The following is a 26,535-nucleotide window of genomic DNA, read 5'->3' on the forward strand; positions in this document are numbered from 1 at the left end:
TATACCCGGAAACCCGCCTCACTGTTTTCTCTCGCTCCCCTCAGCCTTTTCTCTCTTTGTCGCCCTAATTTTCTCTAAAGTCTCTCATCACTTTCATTTGTTCTTCATACTTTAAGGCCTTTCTCTCAGCTCCACTTCACCTCATAGGCCCATGCTTCTGCTCATTGTTTCAGAGCTTTCCATTACTTCTGACTTATTGAGTTCATCAGATGGAAATTACATAACGATGAACAACGGATGACTGTGAATCAACATACCACAGTGACGTAAACAAACACACTCACTGAAAGCCTGTGAGAATTAGTTGGTAGAGGTTTTCATACATATTTGATGAATATATGAAGATGTTTGGTTATTATTGTCATTGTAGTTGTCTCTTCTCTCTTTTCTTTCATCAGCTCGTTTTGCCTTGCAGGAAATATTAAGTAGAAACACTCACAGACATGCTGTCCCTTCCTTCACCACATACACAGTCTTCATTTTGATTGGTATTTTTGAGTCGCAGATGGACCACACTCCAGCAGCTCAGTAGGGATCTTTTCACATGTTCACAGTCCACGCTGTAACTTGCCTCACTCAGATCTAACGCTGACAGTTTGGACGGTAGCCTTCACTCAAGTTTCTAGCAGGTTATTGTCAGATCTCCGTGGCTAAGATGGGAAATAAATATTTCATTAAAGTATTTTGTACTACATTTGCCTAGATTAGGAAAATATGATGATATTCCTGAAGGCAGAGTTTTTACTTTTCAAAATATTCATATTTCAGTTTTTGGAACAGATTGATAAATAGCATAGACTAATTATTAATAGAATAATTTCATCTCCTGTGTATTTCAGTAAGAACAAGAGAGGTTCTGTGAAGTTTACTTTTCCCGTACTTCCTTTTGGCTCTTCATTAAACTTCATGAAACGCAGCTCTCCAGTGAGATGAGAAATGCAAATATTAATTTGTATTTCAGATGTTGTTAATTTGGTCACAATGCACAGAGTGTGATATTAATAGATCTGCGGTTAACTTACTCTGTTGACTGAAAGCATAAAGAAGAGAGAGTCCTAGAAATCCCACAAAACACTCACTGTAAATGTCACAACCCTCTTGTCTCCGTCATGTAGACAGGTAGGAGTATCCTTCGCAATGCCACACAAACTTGTTTCCGTGGTGACAGCTCATTGACCTGTCTATTTGCCAGTCTTGGAGGGTTAACCTGTTAGGCCTCCGTACATGTTATGCTTAGAGCTGAGTTCTATTGCTGTGGAAGGAGGTCAGTGTGTGTGGTTGACACTGGCCTGTGTCCCAGACAGTCCAGCTTGCCCTGTGAGTGGATTACACAGACATCTGTTGTACAGATCTGGGCTTTATGCTTTCACAGTGTGCCCAAAGCTGACCCAGGACCAGTGTGAGTGACAACTGACATCATTTGGAACAAGGTCAAAGATAAAGCAGTTCCTGAGGCTGATGTCAATAAAACAACAGAGGACACAAACTCCTCTTTTTCATCAGATTGATGTTTTATTTGTTAATAGAAAAACAGTGAAAAAATGCCCAATGTGACATCTTCAGATGTCTTGTTTTGTCTGACCAACAGGCCACAACCCAAATATATTCAGTTTATTATAATGTAAGACAAAGAAATGCATCAAATCCTCACATTGAAAGGTGTAATATGTCTACAAACGACTAGACTTACTGTATGTTATATTTTTTGTTGAGTTGCATACTTGTGTTATCCCAAATGTTTACACCAAGAGAAATCTGTGATTTTAATCACTGACACTGAAGGAATCCTAAGTGGGAGTAGTTGACTGCAGTGATGGCAATGATGGTGACAACTACAACTCCCATGTTCCCACACTACTTCACGACATCACTAGATTTTCAAAATAGTTGCTTTAAAATAGTTAATTTTCCATATTGATTATTCGAGTAATCACTTCAGCTCTCAGTCATATCTCACATTCTTCATCAGTGGATGGAGTTTGTTCCATTGTCATGGCTCAGTAGTATTCACATGATCAGTTCAGTTCAGTACTGTCTGCTTTTGAAGAAGGTGAGATGTGGTTGAAAACTCACCAAAAAGGCTCATAAGAGGACCTTATGTTAAGATTTCCAAGGTCAAGAATGAACAGAGACCACATTTTTAAGACTGGAGGAACATTTTTCGAAGGGTTTGTGCCTAATGAAAAGGATGAGACATGGGTTAATTGCTTCTCCTCAGTTGCTAACAGCTCAGTAAACTTCTTGTGGAAAACTTTCACACGAAAACCTGCTTTGATGTTTATTTTAAACTTTTAAAAATGAGTTTCATTGTCGAAGCAAAATCCAATATCTTGTCTCTCATAACCAGGCAGAGTAATATGAGAATACACACCCACATAAGATTTTTTACACACTCACACACTTGTTGGTTGTTGCTTTCACTCTCCGCCCACCTTTGACTGACTGCAGCAATCTTGAGTGAGAGAGGCTGCCTTGTAGTCATTAAAATATCCACCATGTCCTGACATTTACTTTTACTTTTCACATTTCAAAGAAGCAAAAAATACCTGCGGTCAAACACCCTCATACACTCGCTCGCAGTCTTTTGTTGACAAATGGTGAGTGGATCACCATTTATTCATTTTGGCTACATGATTTTAAAGATGGCTTTCACTTCTTTAATTTGATTGTGACACCATAACAACCGACTAGTTTCAAACACGCTGTATGTCATGTTGCAACGTCATCCCCTCTCAGCATTCAGCCGGAAATCTGTTATGCCCTCCAGGTCAGCTCAGCCGTCTTCCAAAATCAAACCGAATTTGTATTTATTACTGGTTTTCTGCATCTGCACTATTTTCTGCTCAGTCCCATCTGTAATGGTTGGAGAGTTTCCCTGAAAAGGCCTTTAAGCCCAAGCAGAGAGACAAGAGGGGAGGAAGAGTCCTTGGCAGCAGATAACAGTTGTACTGTCAACAAGACCAATGTTATACTCAGTATTCTGGCTATTTCATTCTGGGTTCTTGTATATGGACATGCCCAGCAGATTTGTGAGGCTGTGATTGCAATGCATTATCCAGAGATGGGAGTCAAAGGGAGGATTACAAATGGCAGGCAGCGCCCCATTATCACAGCCGGTCCAGAGGAGCACAGGAGAGTCGAACTGGCACCGAGACACAACTGGAGAACACAATGCAGACAAAGACGGAGAAAAGACAATACAAGTTCAAAAATTTTCAGGTGTTCACTACTCCTGTCTGTTTGCTTAATTAGATTACACAGTGAATACGTGGTTGCTATGGGAACAGTTTTGGCAGCAGAAAACAGAAGTCATTTGTGATGCACTCTGGTTTGGCAGTAGCAGCCACAAACAAAGCCGCGAAAAATCTGGAGCTTCCAAATTGCCAATCAGCCTGATTAGACGTGACATTGTGTTTTCCCAGCAGAGTGTTCGTCGTTGTTATATATTTCATCAGCTATATTTCTCCAACTCACTAAGCCTCTGTCTCTCTGAAGATATGCTGTCTGTCTGCTTCCATTTCTCATCGGCCCATCTTTAATCTCCCCTAACTCTGTCACTGCCTCTCAATACATTCTCATATAACCATCTCTGATCTGCGCCTGGAGGAGCTAAAAGAATTAGAAAGAGCCAAACTGATAAGGAAAGAGACAGATAGGACAACAAACAACAGCGAGCACCTCAGGTCTGTGTATTAAATGGAGTGTGAGTTGGAGCAAGAACAAATATCTCATTTCAGTGTAATGTGCTAAGGGTTTGTAGCTCGCTCTCCAGGCGTTCTTTAAACATTGTTTACTGCTCTGATTTTAATGGCTTGTTGGCCACATCATAAAAAGTGACTCACTATCCACGACCCTCGGCTCAGCTCTTATCTCCCTCTTTCAGGGGGGTGAGTGCTCGCAGTGTTAAGTCTTACCACATAAACGGGACTATCAGCTGAAATGCACACGTACATGCTACAGTGATTTCAAGCGTATGCGGTAAATTAACCAGTCACACACACACACACACACACACACACACACACATACACACACGGAGCCAGTAATGATACCTGGAGCCTGCTGACACGCAGGGGAAGGAAATTTACACAGTCACAGCGAGGGTATTGTTAATTTAATGAACAGATGAAACCAATCATATCAGCAAAGCATTTAAATTTCTGTTTAGGCTGGAAAAGAAGGGATGGTATGAAAGAAGAGGAACTGAGGACCTAGTGAAAAATGGTGATTAGGAAATGCAGGCAGACCCACGGTGAGGCGAGTGAATTGTTACTGCCCTGGACCTCCAGTTTACAAAGGCAGAGCCAAAATCAACAACAAACTCAAAGCAAAATGAAGTTGTGACTCAATGGACAGCAAGCAGTGAAGCCACTGCTGAACAGGCTGTTTCCAAGGGGAGATACACACAACAGTGAATCACATTGGGAGAAGTGTGTGTGTGTGTGTATGTGTGTGTGTGTGTGTGTATGTGTTTGAGTGTGTGTGTGTTTATGTGCCCTTTGTGCCCTGTGGCCAATAGAGCCTCCAATCATCATCATAAATTAGGATAAATAAACTTGAAAGGATGTGAGCAGACAGCTGTTGCTAGCGATCATAGCAGAAGCCCCCAGGCAAAATGCCAGCACGCGAAAGGGACAGTAGCATAAGAGAGTCTCGAGGGAGGAAGACAGAGGGAGATATACAAAGATATACAGGCACGAGGCCTACAAAGAGCACTTGAGAGAGATTGCCTGTAGAGAGGATAAGTCAGAGATAAGAAAGACGTACTATAATGAGCAGAGGTGGGGTCTTGGCAGAAGAGAGGGAGTGGAAGAATAATGGAAAGAGGACGTATTGTCAAGAAAATGTTGGACCAACTTTTCCCTCATATGCACACACATCTCCTTACTTCATCCTGGTCATTATACACAGTCCACGGTCGGAAGCCTCAACCAGTAAATACAGGCGATGGATGAGTGTGAGTTAATCATCTCAGGGTGTTAATGTCACAGCCTACAGACAGACATGACAAACTCCCTGTACCTCAGTGCTTGGCTGCTCTGCTCCCTCCCTGAGGCTCTGCTGGCCTGCTTCCCTGTGGGATGCTGTAGCTTCTGCAGTGTTAGTGTAAGAGAGAGGCCGGATTAGTGTTTTTCTATCTAGATGGATAGGTGCATTGCTTTCCCTTGGCTGTGTTTACTTGTCTTTGTTGTTCGGCAATGATGCTACAATGATTATTCCTGTCAGATTGCTAGTTCAAAAAACGAACAGGCATTTCTGAAGCTTAGTAACGAACATGTTCTAACTGGTTTGTTTAATCTGTACAAAAACGGTAACATGAAAACAACAATTTGAGGTTTTAGGGGAGTAGTTGTGTTAGCGCAGTGGTGCCAGGCAACCAGCAGATAGAGATGTGACATGTCAATGCTGGTACTGTTGGTGTATTTTTGTACTTTGGATGGAGCCAGGCTAGCTGTCTTCCCCTGCCTCCAGTCTTTATGCTACACCTCAGCTCACTGACTCAGTCGACACAAATGAAATACGTTGATCTTCCCTTCCAGTGCAATAACTAAATCTCACAAAATGTTGACCTATTCCTTTAAGCATGTAAGAACATTTCTAATTATTCAGTTTTTTGTTTTGTTTGCTTCGTTTTTTTTTGGCTTTTTTAGAGCGAGAGGCCGAACCTGATAGATATGGAGACCCGGGAACTAAAGCCCACCCCGGCTTAGCCAAGAAGACAGTACAGGACGGTGAGTTCAGACACCACCATTTTCATCAGGGTGGGGAGGGTTTTTTTTTTTCTCCATCATCATTTCCACTGAGTTGAGGAAATCCCTTCAGCAAACATGCAGTCAAACGTCGGTTGATACTGTAACCATCCTGTTCTACAGTAGCGCAGTAGCTAATATACTGTATGTGTTGTTGGGCTGTAATGATCACTGTGCTGATCTACTTGTCTTATAGTGAAATCTGGATTATTAGGTTTAATGAGCAATGAATGTCTTGATAGACGGTGGTTGTTCACAACAGACTGTGCCAATACTTGTCACTGAGCTTAAATCTTTCTGCTTTGCCATCTCACTTGCATTTCCCATAAAACAGTGGTTATAATACAGCAGTGTTTAATACAATTAGTTCTCCACCCCATCTCAGGTTGTGTGCAGAGATGTCAGCATGGGGAAGAGAGATAACCAAGCTCACAGCTCGTCCTCTCAACTAGATAGAGCATGGCTAATTCACGCACAGGATGATCAAAGCCAGCCCCTTCAGAAACATGGAGCTATTTCCAGGGTTAGCTCCACTACTAACATTATGGTGTGTTAGTGCAGGCTAACATCATAATTTGAGACTTAACAAGTGGGCCGTAATATACTGGAGTACAGATTTCCCTTCTCAGAGGACCGTGGCATACCTGTCAGTTCTGGTGTTTGTGCTTGTAGCCGAGCAGAGCTCAACAGGCTAATGTGGGTGTAGTGGGCTGAAATCCTTTGTAATGCTGTTTGTTTGACTTTACCAAAGGCAACATCCAGTACATTTAAGATACTTATTCCCCATAATCATACAGAGACATGTGCGGTGTGAAAAGAAATGCAGCAATGTACCAGCAAAGGCATAGAAGAAGAAGCCTGCAAGCTAATACATTTGGGTGTAAACAATGAAAGTTTCAAACATTTAGTAAATTTATAAGGAGAGACATGTATGCAACACATTTATTAGTAATAAAATACAATAACAGGTAATCCAAGATCTGATGTCCACTCACCTGAAGTTGGTGATATGGCATGCCCACAAAGAGCGTGCACGTGGGGCGAAGTGACAGGCAATGAGAGAACTTGTTCCACTACAGGTCAAATAAGTTCCGCCACAGTAAGGCTCCAGAGTTCTGCTTAAATGATAACAGAGGCAAATGGAAAACTAAATGGGGAACCAATTGGTAAATCAAAATGCAAATTGAAATGACACTGATGCCGTCAGCAGCAGCACATTGTTATCGGTTCTATAATCAATTACATGTGTTTTGATCTAATTCAATGTGAGATAAGATGCTTGGTAACATGGTAATCCACAGTATCGAAAATCCCAGATAAATCCACAAAAAGAGCCGAAGCCACATTGTGAGCGTCAGCCTCAATAAATTGTGTTATTTACATCTTGTTTTTGATGTTATCTTGATGAGCTCTGATGAAGCCAGTTACAACATTCTAGCGTTGCACATCCTGTGTTGCAGGTCTCTCATTGAAAGCCCCAATTCAAAGATTTAAATCAAAGCACATGCTGTGATTGGGAATGCATTTGTTCCAAACCAGAGTGAACATGTCAGTAGCTCATGTAGGAATGTAAGTGAGTCACTGATGTTGACCCCTCGTGTGCTGAAAAACCCTGCTCATTTTCCCTTTTTAAATTAAGCAAAATATGATTTTTTTTTTGTTTTTTTTTTAATTACATATCAAATCATCTCACTCTTCATTCTACCCTTGTCTGCTGTGTGGTGAGTCACTGTGTGGTGCAGTAATCTGGCTGGGGGCATGATGTGTCAGTTCAGCACATGAGCTTCGCCATCGAGATACAGTGTAAAGAAAGAAGAGATTAAAAAGGTGTTTTAAATATAGATTAATTTAACAGTCTGGTATTCCACCTGTTTGTGACTTTACTACATGCTCTAGGTGAAATGATGATTTAATGGACATACAGAGCTTTAGTATCAGGTACTGTTGTCTTGTATAATTTTTTGACAAACATTGATAAAATGGTAAACATGAGTGGATAATAGCACACGAGGAGACTAGATGGAGGTAGAGGATATAGAGGGCTATCTACTCTTACTCATTCATGCTCACACACACACGATGAGACACCCTTCAGCTGCAGATTAATGAATGCCTCAGTCTAGGACAGTGCAAAAACATTTAATTATCATTGACACTGAAGGTGAGGCAAGAGGCCAGATCTGTCATCCGCCTGTGTGTGTGTGTGTGTGTGTGTGTGTGTGTGTGTGTGTGTGTGTGTGTGTGTGTGTGTGTGTGTGTGTGTGTGTGTGTGAGGAAGAAGAGGAAAAAGTGGAACAGATCACATTGCGTCAGTGAAGAATCAAGCTATAAGTCAAGAGTGCAGTCTTTCATTGTGACCGCTCCCGAAATTGACTAAAGGTCAAACTGCCACAAAATGCTTGTCTGGCAGCAACACATGGCCAGTTAAGAGTCTAGGGGATCTTTTTTAAGGCAGAAGAAGAGACCACTTGACATTGTACAAGTGTAAAGAAGTGAATAAAAATAAAGCCTTTTCTTGCTGCACGGATGCTAACATTCCCTTCTGACCTTGCCACAGTCAACCAGACAAAAATAAAGTGGCTTTGACTTTGATTCTAATACAAAAGATTTTCATTCTGCATTAAAATGTAAATTATGAGAAATATAAAACATGGACAGTGATGTTGATTGAAGTAACTTCAAGCTCTGCACTTATAGTTCTGTCTGTTTTGTAGACGCTGTAGGAGTGATGGCAATGTCTCTGTCGGCCACCACATGGTCCAGCATGAAAAACTCAACAACTCAACTACTTTCTGCATCAAATTTCTCACAGGCGTTCATGGGTTCATGAGTCCTATTGACTTTGATCCTGAGTTTTCCATGGTCCAAGTTTGGTTTTTGACCAAATATCTTTAAAAAAAAAAAAAAAGACTTTCCCATCAGCCTCAGCTGTGGTTTGTGTTTAGTGCTAATAAATGTTAGCATGCTAAAACACTAAAGTAAGAACATATTAATGTAAATATTATCCCCGCTAAACATCAGCATGTTAGCATTGTCATTGTTAGCATTTAGCTCAAAGCACCGCTGTGCATTAGTAGTTTTCTCTCCTAACAGTTTGAAATGAAGCCCTTCATAAACCACATACACTGACCTGTTAGCCTTTACAACTTGGTTTTAAGAAGGTGGATACAGCTCGAGACTTAAGCATCTACATCAACCGTTGTTTGTATTTCTCTGCGGGTGTGTGTGTTCCCTCGAACCAAAGAAATTTCATGCATATTCTATTTTATTTCTACTCTCTCAGTTTTCCCTAATGATGGTTAGAATTGTAAACACACTTAAAGCAGAAAAGGTTATGCATAACTTTCTTTAGCTGTGACAATTAGCAACTTCCACCTGAATTTAATGCCCTCTTGTGAGCACATGCTCCTTTGCTTTGAAGCCATCTTCAAAGACTTTGATTATTTGCTTCCATAGTGTTCTTTTAAAAATGCTTTGCTGCCAGCAACAGCCTCACAAAACATCCTCTTACGGGGCTTTTTTGCGACAATGTGTGTGTATGCGTGTGTGTGTGTGTGTGTGTGTGTGTGTGTGTGTGTGTGTGTGTGTGTGTGTTTGTGTGTGTGTGTGATTGAATGTGTGTATAATGGTTGTGTGGCAGGGATGAATATTCAGTTTGTAAGCGATAGTCAATAGCCTCCCTTTCTCTCTCCAGATATTTTTCTCCTGTAAGCCACTGTGGTTTCTTCTCTGACATTCAAACTGAAACAGCCTGTTTATCTTCTCCATTCCACAGTTACATCCACAATGATATGATTTACCCATGTTTTCAATAATTAATTTTCTGGATGGTGAATCTGTTCTATCACTGCGTTCTCCCATAGGCCTCTGTGTGCGTTCATGCCTTCATCATTCCTCTCTGTCATCCCTCGCACCAATGCCTCTCACAGGGCAAACAGTCAGACCCCGAGGAACACTCACAAAGCAGAGAGAGAAGGAGGTTTTATCTCCTCCTGATCTGTTTGTCTTTCTGTTTTCTCTCTCTCCCCATTTCTTGCTCTACTCTGCAGCCCCCCAGGTGAAGGAGGAGAAACACCTTTTTAATTAGTTTATCAGGGCCTGAAAGTGATGCTCATTTTTCTAATAACAGTCAGAAATGTATCCTTGGGGAATGGTTGTTGAAGCTCTTGTTTATTTAATTTCATACTTGTTTATTTGCTATTAGAAACAGTAGCTGGGGAGAGCAAACAATGGAGAGCAATGGAGCACAGTGTCGATAAAGGAGCACACACCCACACGCACAGACTACAAAAAACCTCATTGACCCACGTCCAGCTCAGCAGCAATTAATTTAAGGTCATCCTTTACTCCCTGACAGGGCTTGTTGGTGATGTGGCCTCTTCTATTGGACTATGACTATCTTTATTATCCAATCACTGCACTCTGTTCTGGACACCGTCCAGTATTAGAGGACACAGGAACAATGTTAAATCTTACCCTTCTCCTCTATAGCCACTTTTTCTTGTCTCTTAAGGAACATTAAGGGGAAGGAAATAGGGAGAGGAAATCTTGAGGAGACAAAAAAGTGGAAGAATGGGACAATTTCCTGTCAACTTTAATTGTAATAAAATTTTACAGCTTCAAGTATAATGTGCTTTTCTGCCAGGAACCCACTTGGAAATGTTGCAGCAATTAAATAGCTGGAAGATATGTTCAGGGTTGAATCATCCAAGAGCTTTTTAAAGAAGTATTTTTTTGCACACTGTAGACAATAAATTGCCGGATTTGCAGCTTGCCTTCATGAATAACAGTGCAACAAACAGTGCCACAATAAACAACACAATCTTTCATGAAGAAAAATGATGATTTTCATTCTAAAATTGAATTCCCTCTGTTTTAAAGCTTGGTATATACACTCAGCTGGCAGTTTATTAGGTACACCGTGCTAAAACTAATAACTAAGTCTGTTACAGCAGGTAAATCCTACCTTCATGGAGGTTATAATGTTCAGTTTGCGCTGCACCTGTTCTAGAGAGGTGTTGATTCAACTTTATGGTCATTCTGGAAGCTGCACTTTGTGGTTTTAATTGCATTGCATTATACGAACAGGTGTTTCTATGATTTTTTTCCACCTCCTTTATATCAGTGAGGGTGGGCTAAATAACAGAAACCCCTCTCCGTGTAATGCAGTACAATTCAACGGCACCACAAGTGACATTCTTCAAAGTTGAATCAGCACCTCTCCAAAACAGTTTCAATAAAAACTGAACATTACAACCTTCATGAAGCAGGACTTATTGTAGCATGTGCCTTACTTTGAACTACCACCTGAGTGTACACAAATAAAAGTTGCATTGGAAATGGAACACCCTCTAATGTTTGATGTAAAGAAATAGCGGATTAGTTTTTCATTCACTAAGCTGAATAAGAATAGGTGTCTTAATTTTTCTGTGCTGTTTCTAGCTCTTCTCTAGCTGGCCGTGTTTGCCCTGTGGCTCCCTGATGGCTCTGAGCTGCCGACGTTGAGAGAGGGAGGGACAGAGGGAAGTGATGGAAGTCAGTCCATGAACCTTTTCTAATGGATGGACACACAATGTGCACAAGAGAGCACTGTAACTGCGCTGATGGCAGGAATGTAGAGCGAGGGCAGAATGATGGTACTGTAGATATATTGCAACACCGCCACACCTACACACACAGAGGAACAAAGCAATGATTGCTGGGACATGAGCAGGTCGGTGAGGAGAGCTCTTGTAAAATGACTTGTGAGACCTTTGTTAAAACTACAGCGTAGATAAAAAGACAAATGTTGTCAAAGGAACTTGCAAAAGCAAAACATAACATTCACATATTCCTTTACATGTTTGCAGAGAGCTTATGGATCCCTCATAGAAAATATAGCCACACTAATAATGGGCATAATTTTCACATGGGCTTATTGAAGATGACTTTCATCTTCATGTTCAGTCAGATGAAGCTTTTTGTTACTGTAATTTTTCTCTCAGATGCAGCACAACTTTTGAGTTCAGCAGGGAATATGTTTTCTTTTATGTATTTGCTGTGCTCTCTGAGCATGAGCTACCAACCAAGGACTATATCGATCCCCTCCAGTATATAAAAGCAGATCTGACCAGATGGTAGCTGGGATGATTCTGGGTCTGCAGCAACAGCACAGCTTTCAAAGCATGCAGCAGCACAGCAGTGAAATAAACAACAGCCACTAGGTGTCCATGGTGTCAACACATTTTTAAAGTCAGATTGTAAAGGTCTTACAACTCCATGAACAGGAGTATTCACATCATAGGGCTACAACTTTTTAAAATAAAATATAAAAAAAATGTATGGTGTAGATACTGTACATTATAGATTATACTGTATATACACAGAAATATTGGATCACTTCAATTTAATATTATACGATTCATTTAGACTATGAATTCACGAATGGAGAATATAATTGGCTCAGCCACTGAACTCACACTTGCTGATTAGCATCAACTGCTTCACCAGCTGCTTGGTTGTCAGCTGACTAGTAACGTCCAGTCATATCCATGCACTGATGCAGACATGCCAAGGCTGTTTGCTGCAGCAGCTGCCTTCACCACCGCAACCTCTTCCCATAACGGTCCCTTAACACTGTACAATTTCGGTCCCAGACAAAAGATGACAGTCGTGAGAGAAACATGATGAAATCAATGGTCATAAGTAAAAAAAAAAATGTTTTTAATGTTTTAAATCACACTGTTCACTAGCGGCCAATTTAGAGCTTTAGCGACCAAGGACCAAAGGCGGCATCAAAATTCTGACTGTCAGAAATCACAACCCCACAATGTGACTGCTGCTACAGCTTTTTGTTCACAAGCCAAGACATCAAAATGCAACAGGAAATGACAGCACTGCTACTACCACTCTTTAGAGGTTTGCAAAGAAGGGACAGTGTTATGGCTATGTAAATTTTTTTTGTTTTGCTACATGAGAGCCAATGGTGATGGATTACACAGTGGTTACACGTCTCTGCTTGCATCAGTGTTTTTTTGGGGGTTTTCTTCTAATGCCAAGAGTCATCGCCATCTGACACACCTCAACATTAATATTTGAAAGTCTGACCAAGACTTACCGATCTAACACATCCAATAATGTTAGATGGTGTTGTTTATGTATGTGTAAGCGGGATTAGGTCTCCAAGCAAGAATAATCATTGCTGCTTACATTGTTTGGGGTTGAGCCAAGTTATAGAGCAGAGCCTTTTCCACTAAATGTAACTACATGGCCACTTGCTATAATTGGTAATATCCCTGAATGTGAGTGCCTCTAATTGAAATACACATTATTTTAAAGAATTTTACACAACAATGCCGTGTTCATATCCAAGAAAATGTTTGGAATCAACAGTCAACACCATGTGTCAGTCTCAAACTAAGTGTAAATGTGCCTAACTTTATTTCAAACTGAGGAGATTTGTGTCTATTTGTTAATCATCTGCCATTGTCTTGTGCCCTCACTGCTCTCAGCCACAGCTCTGCCAGCTCTTCCATCTGTCTCACCCCTACAGACTGGTAACCCAGCACCCGGGGGTCAACAGTCAACCTTACACAGGCCGAGGACGATGGCCAGACAAATAAGTAGTGGCGTCTGTGTGTACAGCTGCTGCTCTTGCTCACAAACTGTACCTATAACATTATAAAGAAAACACACACGACTTAACTTCTCCCTGTTTATTCCTCCCTCGTTAGATACCGGTTTCATAGCACAGTCTACACACTTTCCCCGTTCAGCAGTGTCTGATGAAGAATCATAATATTTACTTCACGCACTCTCTCTCTCTCTCTCTCTCACACACACACACACACGGGCACATATCCTTTACACTTGTTCATTTGGCAAAGTCTTATCAGCAGCAGGCGACCTTGTTCATTTACATAAATCAATAACATTTTCAAGGTAAAAATGTGGTTTAGGGTGTGAAAAGGAGTTTTACGTGGCACTTTGGAATGAATGGATATGCAATAAGGCATGTCAAGTGCTCATGCAAATTAACTTATTCACACACACAAGGATGAGAATAAAGTCATACTTAAGATTAGAGAGAAGAGAGAGGAATAAAAGGAGATGAGAGACACGTATTGAGGAAAGTGAAAGCGAGGTGGCGAGAGTGTGCTGCAGTGCTCCTGCATTACAATTGATTGGCTGGTTTAACCGCCAATGCTGCTCACTCAAGCTTTAAATAGATGGATAAAACTCTCTTTTACCCAGCACTCCTCCTCCTCTTCATCCTGTCATTTTCTCCTTTCCTTTCCTTTCCTTTCCTTTCCTTTCCTTTGCTTTGCTTTGCTTTACTTTCTTTTCCTTCCCTTTCTTTTCCTTTCCTTTCCACTATTCTTCCCTCTTTTTTCTCTTCGCCTTTGCTTTCTGTTTTCCTCTCCTTTCTTCTCCTGTCCTCTCCTCGCCTTGCCTCACCTCGCCTCTCCTCTCCTCTCCTTTCCTGTCCTTTCCTCTCCTCTCCTCTCCTCTCCTCTCCTTTCCTCTCCTTTCCTCTCCTGTCTTTACACCATAAATATTAAAATCGCATCATCTGAGAATGATTTCACATTCACAGCATCATTGTCTCTCCAAATTAACTGTTTTACTGTTGATGAGAAAATTTTATCTGTGTAATGCTCTACACGTAATGCTTTGCATATTTGTGTGTGTGTGTGTGTGTATGTGTGGGTGGATAAACTGACTCGCTCATTTGTATGTGTGTGTCTGATTTCCAATTTGTCCGAGAGGGGAGGTCACACACTGATCTGAAATTGTCCTCCAATCCTCTGTTCACCAGATACGTTCCCCCTTCTTTCTTTTTTTTCCTCCGGTCCTTCCTCTCTCCCTCTCTCCTCTCTTCCATTCATCTCTCACTTCCTCGCAGTGATAAGTCGTTTTAAAGCAAAGTGAAATAAGATGAGTTTCCTCCAGCGCTGATAGATTTAGGTGAGGGCAGGTCCAAATAAGCAGGCGAGAGGAAAACTTGTTGCAGAACAGACAGCTATCTCTCTACATTTTGGAGAATATGAGAGGGCACGCAGGCTTGTAAATGTGTTTATGCATCTGTGTATGTGTTTCAAAGGAAGCTAGTGTGTTGCTCATTTTTGACGGATGTGTGCCGCGTACTATGAATCTCCTCCCTTGAGACTATCTAAACCTCACCATCTTATACCTTGAAGATAAAGAAAGCTCTCCTAATATCCTCTGGCAGAGTTACGTATGTTTACAGGTGGTGTGTGTAGCTATTCATTCACTCTTACATTTGGTTGTAGAGATTACAGCGTTACCGCCAGCGGAGAGAAGAAATACTCCCGTCATGTCTGAGTCTCTGGCTGATTTAACGCTGATAAACCAGCATGTACACAGCAGTGCATTGTGCCATCAGGTCAGAAACTAGTTGATGTTCGCATCAGACACCAGCTGTGGCTCAAACATTACCCATTAGGGCCCTAATGGAGACAAGGCCAGTCTCGTTCTATGATGTTAGCAGCCACATGCTAATGACTTGTACATAACACAGGGCTTTGATCTATACACTCTGTAGTCATTCTTAATTAACTTGGGATTTGAAACCATTTTTAGTCCATTTACCATGACGACAGCATGTGGTCTCTGTATGTGGTTTAAAACCCACTTTGTCTTTGATCTCATTTTATTAGCTTTGTCCTTTTTGTTGGTTTTGTTCATTATAAATTCTTTAATCCAAATCTAGCACAGCCGGTGTGATTGACAGGGTCACCATGAGCACCAGTCCAGAGTCCACCGCCTGATGTTGGCTTGTCTCTCACTTCATTTGTACTAAAACCTCTCATTTCTCTCTCTCTTTTACTGCCACTGCGTCTTTTTTTCACCCCCTCCGCCCTCCGTTTTTCTCTTTTCTTCTATCTGTCAAATGAAAGTGGGTTTGTGCTGTTAGCCTAGTGTGAAACGACACAATGCTCAGAGTCAATGAGCTGCTTTGATCTTTTGTCACCTTGGACACCAGCCAGCTGTGCCTGGCTGCCACGGCGATAATGTCACTGTGGAGATTGATTTGGCAGAAGATGGGGTCGTCGCTCAGAGAGAATAGTCTTCATTAAGAGCGGGTCACACCACGGAAAACTCGACGTTTACTTCATACTTTTTACCATTCTTCCTCGCTGTATTTTTCTCCAACTCATTATTTTTTCTCCCTGCTTCACTTAGTAGAGTGTAAGAATCTACCAGCTGGAAAAAAACAAAAGAACAGCTGCATCACCAATTTTTGCAGCTCAGACATGAAGTTTGTACCTGCTCTCTCCCTGTAGGCCCAGATGCCACCAAGGATCCATGTCTGAAGGTGCGCTGTCCTCCTCACAAGGTGTGTGTCAGCCATGACTACCAGACAGCCGTCTGCACCAATCACAAGCAGCCAGCTCACAGGTAAGAACCAAGTTATGTGACATTTATTTCTCAGCATCAGTGTTATCTCCAAAAAACAACAAACACGTTGAACTTTAATATGCTACAGACCCTCAGGTTACACCCAGCAGGAAGCATGAAGTAGTATTTAGTGTTTTCAGTGTTAACACTACGTAAGAATCTGCATCAGTGACAGACATAATGACGCACATTCTCAACACCAATTAATTTCAATAAAACTATCTGTTTGCTCTTTGGACTCTGTCAGCACACAATTTGTTTGTGTTTTCAACCTTGTCATGTTGCCAATTTTAAGGCTTTTCAATTTTTCAGTTCAAGAAGCATTTCACCCGAAAGACATCCCAATGTGTTTTGTCTGCGTCTTGAGTTTAATTGATTTCCTCAAGTCATTAGCTCCTAAGATATTCTTTTTTAATGCTTTTGCTTGTATTGCATTAATTGCAACTCTTATTTGCAACTTAATATGTCAGATGATTCACTTGAAATCCCAATAGCATCACTCACTGAAGCTTTGGACCATGATGTCATTTTATCTCGTTAAAGTAGTTGCAACAATTAGCATAACACAGATTCATTGACCTCTCAGAAGGCAAATCCAAACTTTGTTGCTGTCAATATATCTGAAAACAGTACTTTACACTATGGTTGCAGCATGTCCAGTTTATCCAGGAGATGAGTCAACAAGCAAATTCATTTTGTTCTCTACAAGGCAGCGGTCAAACCAAATGTCCCAAGCAGAGTTTTTTCTCCTTCTTCTTGAAATTGATATAGTTCTGCAAAGACCTGACTTCCCTTCTTGATTGATAATGTTCGGCTGCAGGCGTGTACATTTAAATTAACAGCAAGTATAATTGAGGAACCTTTACGGAGGCTTGCCCTGTTCATTTGTGAGCGCCTGCTGTGAAGGGGCTGTAGTGCCGTCAAAAACCAGATTAGAGCTACATGGAATCTCTCAGTAGGGGGCTGAAGTACAGCAGTATATGAGGCAGAGAGAGGTGACTTTCTTGTTCCTGTTTGAGATTAATATGTCTATAGATTGTCTTTCAACTCCGCTTTCTGTAGCTGTCTCTGTCAGGGAATATTTGCCATGCGTACTCTAATTTCCCTGGCCAAGAAAATCCCGCCTTTCAAATCACACTAATAACTTGAACACAGTCTTGTGCTTCACTGCATTTATGCAAAGAGAGCTTGATCGGAGAGGATGAGAGGCATTGGGTTTGATTGGGAGGCAGATGAGGGCAAGCATCTCAGACAATGTTTATCAACTCACAGATTCCATTTTACCTCTGTCTTGCCTTGTCTGCCAGCACTTTTTTGTTTATCAGTGCAGTGTGCATGTCTAATCTGCTGTGGCAATCACTGTGGCTCGGTGTAATGAGTGTGATAGTGGCTGATAGGCTGCTTGGGATTTAAATGTTCAGGTATCAAAAGCAACCAGCTCTGATTACACTTGTTTTGCTGTGCCTTTGTTCTGATGTTTATATCTCATATTTCAGTTCTCTCAGATAGTGGGGGTATGTGATGGAAAAATATAAGCATTTATGAAATTAAGAGTAGTGATCTTTTGTATTTGTTCATACTCATGTGTAGGTTGGTTAAACTGTAAGATTTATGATGAATGGTGGCTCTTTTAACTGTATTTACTTTTATCATTTTCTAATGCTTTGCCAGTCTTATATAAAAACCTTTGCCTGATTACCTGGATGGCTGTGTGTGTTCGCTCAGGGTGTTCCATTTGTCACACCAAAATACATAAATATTAAATAAATATTCCAGCAGTAAGATGGACAGTGTGCAGAAGTATTTTTAGATTTTGGTTCAAGTTGTGCTTTCCTGTGACGCACCTGCTACATATTCACATGTGCAGAGATTTTCTTGCTGTGAAACAGGTTATACGTATGACCGTGGAATCTCCACCCGATCACTTCAGTAGCTGATTTTCACTTTGCACCATTTGTTGTCATCACATTCGTTTTTCTGTAGAGTCTCTCTGGCTCTAATTCCATCTCTGCTCGATGGATCACAAGGCAGCAGGGTGTTCAGTGAGAGCACTTAGATAGAAAATTGCTGCGAGATTTGGATCAAGCGTAATTACACTGGTTATTGAAAAGGCCACGGTGGACCAATCAGGACTCGCTCTGCTTCAGCTGACCCTGAAAACCAGAAACACTTTTCAAACTTTCTGCTCAGTAGAAAACCGATTTTGCTAGTTTCGAGAATATTCCTGCCTGGAAAGTTATGACCACACGTTTCCCTCGCACACGAGAGCAGTGTTTGTGAAAATGCAATATGTACACTAGAAAGGTTGTGGAGAGCCTCATCGTTGTTTTACTTAAGATTGACAAAAAATGTGATTCATGACTTTCTGACATTAAGAAATCTTCTTCTTGGTTCTATTTTCCTCAGTGTGAAACCCAGGAAAGGTAGTGTGGGCCACAAGCAAAGGCTTGAAGCCGGTCCTCATGGGAAATGTAGGCTCTGCTCGGCCCTCCACTCAACTCCTGTGTGTGGATCTGATGGGCACACCTACTCCTCTAAGGTGAGATGTCTCTTTTCCATTTATCTCTCTTTAGTTTTTCACATTCTTTACCCATGTTGATTATCAACCATGTATAATATTAAACATAAATGTTACCCCCCTCCATGTTGATCTCAGTAGGACTTTTTCTCACAGTCTGTTGGGCAAATGGCTGAGAACAGGGTCGGCTCTCAGAGGTAAAAAATCACCTCTGGATGATTTGGGAAAGCTCTCTAACCGACACCATCTCATCTGACTCTATAGCCACTCACTCTCGGCTACATTAAATCACGCAGAAATCACAATGCCATCACAGAGAAGAAGTTTAACCTTTGTGATTAGTCAAGAAGGAAATGAAATAAAGAAAGATCAGACTGAGGAACTGTGAAGAGTGAAATCAGCTGAAAGAGACTGTGGATTCTTATTGACATCCACATTCATATCTTATTGTTGCCGTGTTCAGCCTCTGGTTGCCAGGGGTGAAGCACAATCTAATACACAGGAAGCTCATACAAATGGGCGATATAAGACATTTCTTGATTGTCTTGCACTGCCGAATAAAGTCTCTGTGACAGGAATATTGAAAAAGTGGAGAGAGCTACAAGCTTTCAGGACCCCTATATACTGTTGTCATTTGCTCTGTATTATTCATTAATTGCAGTGTTTCAGTCAGGGATATAATGGTGTCTGAGGAGACAGAATCAATATAAGTAAACATTTGAGAGAGGCAATTGTGTTTTCTTTCCCATGAAGTCTGTTGTTGATCCAAACATCAGCCATGTTTCTGAAGTCAGTTCTGCAGGAAATGAATGGACAACCAGACATTTGGTGATCGTGTGGTTTTCAGTTTAAACGCAGGGTTAAACCTGAGAGTTGGAGTTTCACCTCCCCATGTATGAGGAAGTCAGGATATTGGCTTTCCTAATGACCTACCTACTGTGTGTGTAAGCTGAGGCTGTGCTGAGGAGGAGAGGTGTGGAAGGAGAAACAAGAGGAAGAACAAAAGGAGGCGGAGGGCTGGGGAGTCCCTCTGCTCTCTGCGGTAATTTAGTTGGAGGGGTTCAGTTAGCTGGTGGAGTGATGGGTCCCTGTGGCCCAACTTAAACTCTGCTCACCAGTGAGCTGCTGGTCTCAAGCTTATTCATGTTTTATTATTACATTACATGCCTCCCTCATCGTAACCACACACACACACTCACACACACACACACACACACACACACACACACACACACACACACACACACACACTCAATATCCTATTAAGAGGACACTGCTCTTATCTCCTGAGAGGCTTCAGCCCACTAAGTTAAGTCCATTACTTCCCTCCTTTTAAATCATCCCTCCTCTCCTCTCCCCTTTTTACTCCACCAAGTCAGGTGTTAAAGCACTGTTTCATCAAAACCACATTAACCCCTAGAGAGAGACAAACATAAAGATTCATGGGGCCTCTCCTTGTGCTGACAGTGACTGGGGGAGGTCATCCATTTCCTGGGCTTTCTCTCTCTCTCTCTCTCTCTCTCTCTCTCTCTCTCTCTCTCTCTCTCCCTCCCTCCCCAGACAACTAATTCAATATCTTGAGAACAGGACAGAGCGCTGTTCCTTTGTCAACAAATTTTATTAAGCAACATTAGCAGGGCTATCAAAGAGGTGACAGGGAGGAAATGATGGATTTGAATTAGAATGTGGGAAATGAAAGTGCTGGCGGGATAAGGCTAAGCCTGTGTATGGCATGATATGTGTATAAATGTTTATGCACAGTCATGGTCCCACCCTGACAAAACCTGTCGTCATCATCTCGCAAACAGAATTTACATAACTCATCTCAGTTTTCATTATTCCTCTTGAAAGGATCTTGTAATTGGATTTCCCCCCCCCCCCCAACTAGTCCAAACAATTTCTTACCCCTCACTTACCTGAAATGAGATTTATACTGTTAAATTACATTCTGAAGTAGTCCATCTTGCTTTTTGCATTGCATTATGTTTGTACTGCAGTGAATAATAGAAAATCGTTGGGCATCTCTGTATCTAATGGTGTGTCTACATGGCTGCCTAATGGACATATCTGTTCACTGAAGATTAATGACCAATGCTGTCTCAGCAAATCTTTCCCTTAATCAGCTTGACAATAAAAAAAAGTTTGATTGTAAAAGTTTTGGTTTGGTTGGAATTTACATACCTGTAAACACAGTTACACATCCTGGATATGAATGGTCAAGAATTTGGGATTCCTCCTTATTTGTTCTATTGTATAGTTTCATTTCTTTTAAAGGAATACCCAGTGAATCAACTACTTCCATGAAGAAAAATAGATTTGATTAAGAACAGTCAAAAATCGGTGCAGTGAAGCTCAAAATATCCGGACTCTTCATTAGACCTTCTATACCTGGTCATTGCCTGCTTGGTTGTAGTCCACAGGAAGGTAGTTCTTCTTCTAGTCAGGTCAGGTGCGAGAGATTAGATTCAATGAAAAAGTTCCCAGCCCTTGAGACTGGGAAATAAAGTCTATTACCTTTTTTTACCGTTTTTTGTTCATTTTTAAAATTTTTATTTATTTATTTATTTATTTATTTTTAACAGTGTAAGCTGGAGTTCCACAGCTGCCTCTCTGGAAAGACGATCTCAGTAAAATGTGATGGGCTGTGTCCCTGTCTGCCTGGTCTGGAGTTCGGCAGTCCACCACACAAGACTGAGAAGGCTGGTGAGTACAGTACTAAAGCTCTCTGTTCAGATGAACACATTTGTGAGTAACCTTCTGCTCAGCTATCCATCCATCTACCGTCGCTACAAACACAACCACATCTGCGGATTTCGGTTGTTAGATATTAAGTCATTTCATCTGTTGTGAGCTTAATAGTCATAGATATAAAGCGTAGGCTGAAGTTGGGCCAGTTAAACCACTTCTTTGTCTTTTACTGACGTGTGTATGTGTGTGTACAGCATGGATGGACGTTTCTATGCACATGCTTGTATGGGTAGACAGAGGGAAGGAAATGGATAGACAAAGAGACGAATGTACAGAGAGAGAGAAGTTTATCTGTATCTTAGCCATTTCTAAGTTCAGCAGGATGCCTCAGAAACACACCACTATAACTCTACACCGCATGCACACACACACACACACACACACACACACACACAGGCAAAAAAACTCTTTCACTGGTAATCTCTCAAATTCTCCGGTGATTCACAGTGTTTCCATTCCTTTCCTGTCACCTCTCCCCTTACTTGTGTTATTTTCTTCCATTCGCATCCCATCACCAACCCTCACACACCACACCCTCCCGTCTTCCCCCACCCGTTCTCTGACAGCTACAGGCAGCAGTGATGGAGTGAGTGTGTGTGTCTTATTGTTTGTCATGAAAATAGGATTTCAGCAGATGGATGGAGAGATTCGGGAGGAGAAATGCAATCTAAAGGAAAGCAGCAGAGAAAAGGATGGATTGTTATCGTTACGGGCTTCCTCTCTCCCAAACGGGGGAGTAGTGAGATGGTTTTACTTTGTGTGTGTGTGTGTCTATCTATCTATCTATCTATCTATCTATCTATCTATCTATCTATCCATCTATCCATCTTATACCTTTCATACACACGACACATGCAACACACACATTCTCTGCCCTCATAGGTCTTTCCTAATCACTCTCTGATTAGGAAGCATTTATAAGGATCCCAAGATTCATCAAGCACATTTAATACAAAAAGGAAACTGCCTGCTCATTATGTAATGATGACTCTCTCTCTCTTTATCTTACACTAATGGAGAAATGTTTGACCAACTTGACTGCTGTCTAATTAATTCTCCTGCATCTTTTCTCAGTAGAAAGTATAATTATGTGTTTGGTCTGCTGAGAGTTTGGCTGGGGGAGGAAAATGGATGAGAATATGTGAAGAGCAAGGAAATCTATTTCCAGATCTTAGACTTAATCAACACGCAGTATTACTCATTTTCACTATCTGGCTCTCTGCTTCGATTCTTGTCTGTTTAAACCTGTTTCTATGTGTGATAGAGGTCATCCTCTCCGTCACTGTACTGTCTTTCAGTACAGTCTGTCCACAGAGCATCATGAGATAACGGTGTATTCAGAGCTAGGCTGAGAAGAGTGAAGTGTGTGCTTCTCGTCTTCCAGATTGATATAATCTCTCATTAGATCAGCCACACAAAACGGTTGACAGATGGAGATGGCAGTAGGTGAGGAAAACACTGTGTGTCTGTGTGTCAGATTGTGTTCCTATGGTAACAGTCAAAAGATTGCAGCAGTTCAGCATGTGTGATCACTCCTGTGTGTTTACTGATAGCCACAGGTTCAAACTGGGTTTAACATTCATGCCAGACTAGTAAATATCTCTGTTCACACAACACGTGTAGTTACATAAGTTAAGTCACTTGTACAGTAAACCAAGGTGTCGGTTTGTGGAAATGTTGCCCTCACACACTGGAGGCTATGAATAATAGATGGAGTGGACAATATGCAAATGTGTAACTACAGGGATGAGACAATTTACTATATAACCTGATAAGAAACAGATACTATGTATACAGATTTACATTATTGCCATTAATATCACAATAACCGGTACAAAGACCAATTAGGATACTGGTTAATTCACATTTCTCATGACTAAAATTAGGGAAAATAATGTTTTAAAGACAGGAAAAGACACACAGGTTTCATATTTACCATCTGTAAAAAGTTTGAACTTGTTTGTGTTCTCATAAAAGAGGAGATTTCAAATCTAAAAATGTCTTTTGACACATTTCAAAAAATATTTTGTCTTCATTTTGAGAGTATTCCCAGTCTGCTCATGAAATGCCATCTTTGTCAAGCACAATCAAGATGAGTGAGATTTGTTAGCATCATTATTAGTATTACCATTTGGTGTGAAAGTCATATGATACAGGAGAGCTGGACTTAAAGAAAAAATGCAAGAACGTGTGTGTGTGTGTGTGTGTGTGTGTGTGTGTGTGTGTGTGTGTGTGTGTGTGTGTGTGTGTGTGTGTGTGTGTGTGTGTGTGTGTGTGTGAGTGTGTGTGCGTGTGTGCGCGTGTGTGTGTGTGTGTGTGCGTGGGTGTGTGTCTGTATCGGTGTGGAAGCTCATCTGTGCCAAGAGTAGATGAGGTATGTGTCATGGTGAGTTGACATCAGGGGAAGTAAGGTGGACAGGCATAACTAAGCTAATTAAAGTGGAAATGAGCTCCACTGTTTAAATCAAGCTAAAGCAATCATATAGAGGAGGTTTTGTTTGACATTCGTATGTGCTGTACCGCCATGTACTCGCAGCAGTGTTAATGGATTTGCTGAGGCAACTGAGCTCACTGTGCTTTGATTAACGTTAAAACAAACACTGAATCATTGATGGCATGTCATGTCTGTTCTGACTTCACTGATTAGTGTGTAGCCGAAACTCACTACTTTATGAGCAGAGAAGAAGAGGAGGAAAAAGTAAATTAGGATTTCAGACACTTATTAATCATTGTGATTACTCTGACAGGTGTTGTTTAGCACCACTGCAATTTTCCCATCAAAATGTGAAGCACTGCATCATGGGATTCTTAGCAGGAGGTATAATACAATGTGTTCGGATGGACAAATATAATAAAGTCTGGTTTATTTTCATACAGGCTTATTTAAAACAGCACATTAACAGAAATTAACTTTTTGTTTAAAGCGCAGAGATGAAAGGAGGTTAGTGAGAGGTGCAGCAGAGTAGTTAAAAAGTAGGCTTATTGTGTTATTTCTCAATTATTATAAGAAAAGGCTAACCGATGAAGCCTTGTGTGTCTGCAGAGAGATACTAACCCATGAGACAGTTAGTTAGCATGGCTCACGACTGTGCGTCAAATATTGAGCACACAATAAAAAGCGATTTGACAAGTTGAAAAGAGCTGATGCTCTTATAATTGAGGAAGAAGTGGAGGAAGAGACAGAAGGTATCAAGCACCTTGTGTGGGTGAATCTTCGTCTTTCCATCTTCTCTTTCGTTCACTCCCGGGATTTTGATTGATAGCTGCAGATGAGAAGTGTGTGCTGTAGTCCAGGCCGCTGTTTATTTGGAGTGCCGGCGGGCCAATATTGTTTCTTATCTGACGAGGCAGAGTGGAAGGCTTCAAATATGAGTACCTTTGCCTCAACCGCACTAATAACCTTTATTTTTCTCTGAGTGTGGGGAACATGTCAGTCACACTGTCTCTCTTCACTCTCCCATCTATGTCTGTCGCTCATTTATTTTCCGTCTCGAGTCTCCAGTCCATCATTTTGTAGGGAGTTCAAGTTCCACCTCAACTTATTGCCGCTCACCTTTTTCTGTCCTTTTATTTTATTGTAGAGAGGACTGTGAAAATGATGCACCTTTGTATGTTACAAATAGAGGTGAACGCTTCCCTTCCCTTTTGATATTGGGTCAAATAGTGTAATGGATGCAACAAAGGCAGAAGCTATCTGGAGCTGAAAAATCAGAAAACATGTCAAGGCAATGATTACAGGCTCTCTCTCTTTATTTATACAGTATATCTATAGATATATATATATCTATATATATACATATAAGTGCATATTTTTTCTGTAATCTTTCTTTTAATTAATTATTCAGATGTTTCAATGAACATTTGAACCTGATGTGCTAAGAAATCCATTACTGCTCTTTGCTGTGTTTGTCAGTTGAGGTTAAAACATTGACACAGAGGCTCTGAGATTTCTTTTGATCTGCCATCCGCCCCTGAGGCAGCACTGTTGAGACATTGGACATCGTCACTCTCATATAAAACAACCACTCAGCTGACACAAAACGATACTGCTAGTGATAAAGGCCTGAGTCAGTACTGGTTTTGGTCAATGTTTTTTCCAACAACAGTAGTTAATTTTCTCTCAGATACTGTTCTGCAAAGCTACTGACAAAACAAAGAGAACTGTTAGAGGCTGAATGAGCTAAATCCTCTCGCTAAATTAAAATTTCCATGGCAATTCTGTCTCGCAGCTCCGCAGCGAGCGCGCAGGAGGACAGATTGTGTTCTCCTCTCTTCTGCCTCCACACTTCCTATCCTCTCCGAACACATGCCAATAGTTTGGGGATTTTGTTTTCCAGAGTGCTGACCAGTAGAACATTTTTTATAAGTCCTGTTGAGACTGTCCTCGCTTGATCATTTGCTCAAACACTTCAAACAAATTATGTTTCAGTCTCCCGACAACCTACTCCTGTGTCCAGGATGTTGTTAATGGTGATGCAAAACCTCTTAGCGAGGGTGTCAGGAGGTTTGGTTGGACAAACCACATTTGCATCCCGGCTGCGACCAGCAGTCAATGTTTTTAAACTGTGACACGTTCATATCACAGCTGAGTCAGAAAAATATGATTAACAACGAGACATCTGGAAGTTGTCACGGCTGTGATACGTCCCACTTGGTGAAAAGAATGACAGAGATGTCAACAATCTGGTGCTAAACAGTCTACAAAGCCGCCATTATTAACAGGGAAGTAAAATCCAGTCTTAATGCTAATACAACCAGTTCAAAAGTTTAAAAGCAACTATACAACTACTGTTTGTTTATATCTGGTTGTTGGCGAACTGCTCCGAATATGCAGCACAGCAAAAGTAGCAAAGTTTGGCTATTTGTCTGGTTTGATTCACACTCCTCTCAGGACTGTTGGAGTGAGTCAAACCTAAACCAAAATCCAATCCTTCTAGCAAATGATTAAAGAAATCCTTTTTAAAATTACTTCACTTTTCAAAAATAGTCATTTTCCTCAGGTTTAAAGTGGTTCTGTCTCTGGCTCTCCCTTAGTACATGTCTCTCTTCTAACTCTACCTGTCTCCCTCTCCGTGCAGACAGTGTATTATGATCATTATCTGGGCTAACCTTAACTCA

General features: G+C 41.1%; 1 protein-coding gene across 3 annotated transcripts in view; it reads left to right on the forward strand.

Annotated features, from left to right (window-relative positions):
* The window catches only part of LOC130173718 (testican-1-like), an 88,260-nt gene that overhangs the window by 49,788 nt on the left and 11,937 nt on the right, over positions 1 to 26,535 (forward strand). For 2 of the 3 annotated variants that reach the window (XM_056383174.1, XM_056383175.1), the window contains exons 4-7: positions 5,652 to 5,732; positions 16,037 to 16,151; positions 18,558 to 18,690; positions 21,252 to 21,372. In XM_056383174.1, coding sequence (XP_056239149.1) covers positions 5,652 to 5,732; positions 16,037 to 16,151; positions 18,558 to 18,690; positions 21,252 to 21,372 — 450 coding nt within the window. The remainder of the gene's footprint in view (positions 1 to 5,651; positions 5,733 to 16,036; positions 16,152 to 18,557; positions 18,691 to 21,251; positions 21,373 to 26,535) is intronic. The other variant, XM_056383176.1, reaches the window with a different exon arrangement.

The sequence above is a fragment of the Seriola aureovittata genome, chromosome 8, assembly GCF_021018895.1.
Source record: "Seriola aureovittata isolate HTS-2021-v1 ecotype China chromosome 8, ASM2101889v1, whole genome shotgun sequence".
In the NCBI taxonomy this organism is placed as follows: Eukaryota; Metazoa; Chordata; class Actinopteri; order Carangiformes; family Carangidae; genus Seriola; species Seriola aureovittata.